This window comes from Lipotes vexillifer, unplaced genomic scaffold (genome assembly GCF_000442215.2).
Source record: "Lipotes vexillifer unplaced genomic scaffold, Lipotes_vexillifer_v1.1 scaffold311, whole genome shotgun sequence".
NCBI lineage: Eukaryota > Metazoa > Chordata > Mammalia > Artiodactyla > Lipotidae > Lipotes > Lipotes vexillifer.
In genome coordinates, this window is record NW_006791012.1 from 6,572,435 (window position 1) to 6,580,083 (window position 7,649).

Here is a 7,649-nt window from a genome sequence, read left to right on the forward strand (position 1 = left end):
AGAAATGGAAAAATTAACGTTTGATTGACAGAACTGAACAAAGAATTATATCAATAAACCAAAAAAATTCAATAGAATTTTCATCAAAAATTTTTGTTTAGGGACTTCCCTGGTGGTCCAGTAGGTAAGACTCTGCGCTCCCAATACAGGGGCCCGAGTTCGAACCCTGGTCGGGGAACTAGATCCCGCATGCATGTTGCAACTAAAGAGCCTGCATGCCACAACTAAGACCTGGCAGAGCCTAAATAAATAAATAAATATTTTTTAAAAAATTTTTTGTTTAACATGAGATTTCAGTGATGAAATATAATATCATCACCAACAGAGGGAAGTAGTGAGTACAGAACATAAGTGTACAACCTGTGATCCAGCTTCATAGTTAAAGATCCTTCTCTAGAACTCTAGTAAACTAGAATTAAGGAGCATACCCGCGAGGTTAACAGCAGGAGCAAGAAATAGAGAGTATGCAAACACATATCTACGAGAAGTTGAAATTACAAATGTGAGCAAAAAAAAAATTAGCTAAAAACGGCAGAGTAGGACTTCCCTGGTGGACCAGTGGGTAAGACTCCCAGCTCCCAATGCAGGGGGCCTGGGTTCGATACCTGGTTGGGGAATTAGATTCCACATGCATGCCACAACTAAAAAGAGCCCACATGCCACAACTAAAGATCCTTCATGCCACAGCTAAAGATCCCACATGCCGGGGCTTCCCTGGTAGGTGCAGTGGTTGAGAATCCACCTGCCAATGCAGGGGACACGGGTTCGAGCCCTGGTCTGGGAAGATCCCACATGCTGCGGAGCAACTATTTTCCCACAGAAGACATACAGATAGCCAACAGGTACATGAAAAGATGCTCTACATTACTAATCATCGGGAAATGTAAATCAAAACCACAATGAGAGGGACTTCCCTGGTGGTCCAGTGGGTAAGACTCCGAGCTCCCAACGCAGGGGGCCCGGGTTCGATCCCTGGTCTGGGAACTAGATCCCGCAAGCATGCTGCAACCAAAAAAAAAAAAAGATCCCACATGCCGTGATCCCGCAACTAAAGATCACGCGGGCCCCAACTAAAACCTGGCACAGACTAAATAAATAAATAAATAAATTTTTTTTTTAAAAAAGGCAGAGTATCTATATAGGATGTCATTTCCCTAACTAAACACACCACTCTCAATTCACTGATTTCACTGTTTCACAGGAGATACCAAAAAATAAAACTAAAGCAAGTGAACAGTCAGCTTCACGTATCTACAAGCAGATGAAGGGTTTGTCCTTTTGTGATCAACAGGCAAAGCTACAGAGGGTCAATATCCCAGCCAAGTAAGGTAGAAAAGCTCCAGTTCAAGTGGAAAACACGGACCAGTACAAATGTGAGCAATCAGTACACTACACCCAGGCAAGGAACATGAAGATTAGAGGGAAAGGCTACAGCTCAGGAAGCACCTGAACTTGAAACATGGGCTATGAATAAATGAATGCAGGCAGCTGGCAATAAGGAGATTATTAATGTGTACCCACTGCCCATTCCCTGCCGGGAGTTACACATCCCTCCTTCCCTTTCCTCCTATCCCTGTTGTCCCTTTTCATTTTCACTCTCTTTATAGAACTTGATGTTCTATAGATGATTGAAAGGTATGGCCACCAAATGACAACTGAGGTACTACTTCATTTTTATCCTCAGTTTTTTTCCCTCTGCTTAGACTCCTACATTTTTTTCTTTAGTATTTTTCCTCACTGCTTTTATTCTAGCCTGCATGTTGAATTCAAGATTGTTGAGACTCCACAGACAAAAGAAAAAACTGTTTTGACCCGTGCTCTCATAAATACGTGAAAACATATACCCTGCTCACTTCATACTCATTAGTATGACTACTATCAAAACACACACACACACACACACACACACACACACACACAGAAAATAACTGGTAAGGATGTGAAGAAATTGGAATTCTTGTACACTGCTGGTGGGAATGTAAAATGACACAGCTGCTGTTGAAAACAGAATGGCAGTTCCTCAAAAAATTAAAAACAGAATTACCATATGATCCAGCAATCCTGCTTCTGGGTATATACCCAAAAGAATTGAAAGCAGGGTTTCAAAGCAGTATTTGTACACCCGTGTTCATAGCAACATTATTCACAATAGCTAAAACAAGGAAGCAACGCAAGTGTCCACTGACAGGTGAATGGATAAGCAAAATGTGGTATATACATACCACATGGACTATTATTCAGCCTTAAAAAGTAAGGAATTTCTGACATATACCACAACATGGATGAACCTTAAAGACATTATGCTGAATGAAATAAGACAGTCACCATAAAGACAAATACAGTATGATTCCACCTATATGAGATACTTAGAGTAGTCAAAATCATAGAGACAGAAAGTAGAAGGGTGGGAGAGTGGTTTATAGGGAGTCACTGTTTAATGGTACAGAGTTTCAGTTTTACAAGATGAAAAGAGTTATAGATGCAGATGGTTGTGATGGATGCACAATATTATGAATGTATTTAATACCAATGAACTGCATATTTTAAAATGGTTAAGGTGATAAATTTTATGTTTTATGTACTTTACCAAAATTGTTTAAATTGAAGGGGAAAAAAATACCCTGCTAAAAATGCAGGAGTAAAGGTTAGTAGGAATAAAAAAGTTGGTTCACTTTTTCTTGCCTCCTACACCAATACTCCACATTGGGTATGGCCATGCATTGGTCAAATTGGGCTATTCACCATTTCTTGAAGCTGCTCCACGTTTTCCTGCCCCACCTCAGCTATATTCTTAGTCTAAATGCCCTATGTGGCTGCCCTGCATTTCAGTCTAAAATACTCTACAAGTTCTTCAAGCACAACAAAAATGGGGCTTCCCCGGTGGTGCAGTGGTTAAGAATCTGCCTGCCAATGCAGGGGACACGGGTTCGAGCCCTGGTCCGGGAGCAGGACACATATCGCGGAGCAACTAAGCCCGTGCGCCACAACTACTGAGCCTGTGCTCTAGAGTCTGCAAGCCACAACTACTGAGCCTGCGCACCACAAATACGGAAGCCGACGCGCCTAGAGCCCGTGCTCCGCAACGAGAAGCCACCGCAGCGAGAAGCCCGCGCACCGCAACGAAGCGTAGCCCCCGCTCGCCGCAACTAGAGAAAGCCTGCGTGCAGCAACAAAGACCCAATGCAGCTTTAAATAAATAATTAATTATTTGGGGGAAAAAACCCAACAAAAATGGCATCTCCATCTGCCAGAAGGAACTAATATCTCTTTTCTGTCCACAGTAGTCCACTCAGACCTCTATTTCCAAATGCTACAGCATCCTTGCATCATGTTTATTTGTGTATGTTCTCTTTTATTGCAGCTAGACGTTCCATCTCTGCTCAAAGCCTTTTTGTTTAAATATCATGTTTGCTTTTTACGTTTCCATAAGAATTAGAGAGATGTTTTATCCCTCAGCGTTGCTTATAAGGTAAATAAAGATTGGAACTAGATGTTATCTTGAGCCCATAGTTTCAGCCTTAAGTCAAACAATCAAAGGCTATTTCCCTTGGTACCTCAGACCAGCAGCTGTGCAGAAGCTGTGCTGCCAGGCACAGACAAATCTTCTATTCTACTCCCAATACCAAAAGAACCATGCTACTCAAAAACCACTCAGAAAACTTAAGTATTCTAGCCTCGGGCAGGGGACTGAGAATAGTGAGAGCAAGACCTAGATATTATTTAGCAATGTATTTTAAAGAAAATAAGAAAGAGAGTTTCTAGACAATCTTTTCTCGCAGTACACTGCAATTTTTATCTCATAACAAAACAAAAGAATCAAAATACGGGCCACCTAGAGAGAAGTAGCCCCCAATATTTAGAAATCCTAAGACACTGCCTACACAAGTGCTGTTCTTACTTTTTGGCCTGCAGTCCCTTATCCTCATCCCCTGTAGACCTAGCAAACACTTCAGAAACTCAGGTAAGATGTCAAATTCTCTAGGAAACCTTTTCTGACCACTCAAAGGGTAATATTTGATAGAAATACAAGGTATTCACTAGTGATTTATGATATCAACTAAAATTACTTAGAATGTCTAGAATCACATATGAGATATTACTCCTTACATTTCTATGAGACAATCCATTTACTTTCTGTGAAATAATTGCTTTGTTTTTTTTGTCCAGATTCAAATCCTCTAAGCAAAAGCAGTTTTAAAAAAAGAAACATAGGGGACTTCCCCAGCGGTCCAGTGGTTAAGACTTCACCTTCTAATGCAGGGGGTGAGGGTTCAATCCCTGGTTAGGAGCTAAGATCCCACATGCCTTGTGGACAAAAAACCAAAACATAAAACAGAAGCAATACTGTAACAAATTCATAACCATAATTTAAAAAGAGACATGTACTACAATGTTCACTGCAGCACTATTTACAATAGCCAGGACATGGAAGCAACCTAAGTGTCCACTGACGGATGAATGGATAAAGTAGATGTGGCACATATATACAATGGAATATTACTCACCCTTAAAAAAGAAACGAAACTGAGTTATTTGTAGTGAGGTGGATGGACCTAGAATCTGTCATACAGAGTGAAGTAAGTCAGAAAAAGAAAAACAAATACCGTATGCTAACACATATATATGGAATCTAAAAAAAAATAGTTCTGATGAACCTAGGGGCAGGACAGGAATAAAGACGCAGACGTAGAGAATGGACTTGAGGACTAGGGGGTGGGGGGCTGGGGGGAAGGGGAAGCTGGGACAAAGTGAGAGAGTGACATGGACATATATACACTACCAAATGTAAAATAGCTAGTGGGAAGCAGCCGCATAGCACAGGAAGATCAGCTCGGTGCTTTGTGACCACCTAGAGGGGTGGAATAGGGAGGATGAGAGGGAGGTTCAAGACGGAGGGGATATGGGAATATATGTATACATATAGCTGATTCACTTTGTTATATAGCAGAAACTAACACAGCATTGTAAAGCAATTATACTCCAATAAAGATGTAAAAATATACATATATTGTAACAAATTCAATAAAGACTTTAAAAGTGGTCCATAACAACAAAATCTTTAAAAAAAAAAAAACTGCCTTTTTAAGGTATCATAAGCAGTTTTGAAACACAGTAACTGCAAAAGGATAACAGATGAAATATCAACACTGACTTTAATCAAAGTGTAATGCTTAGGCTAAATGCTTAGACTCCTTGAGCCTGTTTCCTAATCTTTAAAATGGGTGTACACCACATAAGGTTTTTGCAAGAAACAAATTAAATAAAATATAACATGTCTAACAGAGTTCCTAACACATAGGAGGCCCACAAAAATAATTTTTACAGGTTATCTCTAGAGTACACTTAATTACTAGATTCAGTCCTATCACTAGTTCTTAGTCTAAACCAGTGTTGTCCAATATGGTAGCCATTAGCCACAAGCGACTGTTGAGCACTTGGAATGTGACTAGTCCAAACTGACATGTGATTTAAGTGTAAAATACTCACCAGATTTCAAAGACTTAGTGAAAAAAATAATCTAAAACATCTCATTAATATTTTGTATATTGATTACACGTGAAGAGATAATACTTTGGATATACTAGGTTAAACAAAATGTTAAAATTAATTTCACTTTTTTCTTTTTACTTTTTTAATGTGGCTACTAGAAATTGTAAAAATTGCATGTTTGGCTCTCATTACATTTCTATTGGACAGGCTGAGCTACTCTTTGACTTCAAGCTGGTGAACGTGCTCTCTTAACCATACAGTGGACTGCTTGACTGGGATTCACTCCGGCTAACCCACCCCTTATCCCGGCACACACATGATCACTTTAACATTCTTGAACACTTCCACGGCCTGGGAAAGCTGATAGCTTGATCGCTCTTAATTTTAAAAAGTATGGAGCGCACAGATCCGCCGAGGCAACTCGAAATCGTAAGCTACACGAGAGAAGTGTCTGGAGACAAAACCCAAGTGTTCTCCGGTGGGTGTCGGTCAGCACTGCTGCGGGGAGCCCTAAGAAAGTGAGAAAAGGGACAGAGCGAGTGCTGGGGATCTGAAGGAGCGTAATGTGGAGCCCCTGGAGCGAAGGTCTGAGGAGGGAAGCCTTTCAGCTTCTGGGGTGACGAGTCGGAGGGCGGCGGGGAAGAGATTCGACTCCGCGGCGGAGGCTGCAGGGAGTAGCGGTACCTTAAGAATCCCCTTCATCTTCGCCATAAAGGGGCGGAACTCCTCAGGTGGCACCTCCGGATAGAGCTGACTCCGCAGCAGCTCCTCCGTGATGCCCGGGTGCCCATGGAAAGCGTCCTGAGCCAGGCCGCTCAGCAACCCGCTCAGAGGTTTAGCGCCCTCAAGCTCGCCCGCCATAGTTGGCGGAGGCCCCGCCCCCCAACAGCTGAGCGTGGCCCCGCCACGGCAGCCGATATGGGCCTAAACAGCTGGACAAAGGCGCGAGAGGAAAGTGGCGGCGGAGTTCCAGCAGGGGTCGGTGTTGGCCCCTCCCAGCTCTGCAAAACCCGACCCTTAGGTTTGCCACAGCGGAGCTATCAATCCATTAAGTTCCGTACCGCTCACTTTGCTTCCGCTGATTTCCTTCATCACTCCAAGGGCTTGTCGAAGAAAAAATTGCTCAATGGAGATTACTTTAGACGGAGTAGCATCCTATGCGGGTGGCAGTTTAACTTTCGGATGGCTGTATCTCACTGCAAGCTTTGCCAATCAATTAACTGAATAGGATCTATCACTCAAATCTGACCTCTGCCTAATCCTTACTTGTGCACCTTTGTCCACGAAAAATTTAACTATACCCTGGTAATATGTTTTTTTGGGTTGTTAATTGCCTTTTTACATACATGTGTCTTGTCTTTCCAGCTAGATTAGTGGCTCTGATCCAATGTTCCTTTCTATAACATATATTTTGTTAACACTTTCTTTTCTATCCTAAAGTGCATAGATAATATAACTTCTTACCCATATAATTTCCAAAAATCAATATATTATTCACCAATAAAAAGGAATGGGTTACTGATACATGCTGCAACATGGATGAGCCTTAAAAACATGCTAAGTGAAAGAAGACAAACATAAAGGGCCAGATATTGTATGATCCCATTGATATGAAATGTGCAGAACAGTCAAATCTATATACACGGGAGAATGACTGTTAATGGGTTTCTTTGGGGGATGATGAAAGTGTTCTAGAATTAGATAGTGGCTATGATTGTACAACTTTGTGAATATACTAAATCCACTGAATTGTACACTTTAAAAGAAAATGAACTTCACAGTATGTGAATTATATCTCAATTTAAAAATAAATATAATGACCTAACTGTAATTTAGGATAAAAATAAAAGGAAAGAAAGTTATAGTATATGTATTTCAATGTATAAATGTTACATTTCAGACTCAGACGATAATAAAACAGGTAGGTTTTTCACCTATACGAATGTCCCCTGCATGGCAAGATGTCTTGTATCCTTGGTGCCTGTCCAGCCCCGGCCATTCCTCCCCCTCCATTATTGTGACAACTGAAATACCCCTTTCGAAGTAGTGCCACGCTGCTGAAAATCACTGATCTAGACTACTTTAATATTTATCCAGCATTTGCCTGAAGTCAGGAGGTATTTTTTATACTAGAAAAGATATAAGATAGTTCTTTCCCT

General features: G+C 41.2%; 1 protein-coding gene across 1 annotated transcript in view; it reads right to left on the reverse strand.

Annotated features, from left to right (window-relative positions):
* COMMD1 (copper metabolism domain containing 1) overlaps positions 1-6,375 on the reverse strand; it is a 158,032-nt gene extending 151,657 nt beyond the window's left edge. The window contains exon 1 of the mRNA XM_007464130.1: positions 6,175-6,375. Within this exon, the coding sequence (XP_007464192.1) occupies positions 6,175-6,351 (177 nt within the window). The 5' untranslated portion in view covers positions 6,352-6,375. The remainder of the gene's footprint in view (positions 1-6,174) is intronic.
* Between the last annotated feature and the right edge of the window lie 1,274 nt (positions 6,376-7,649).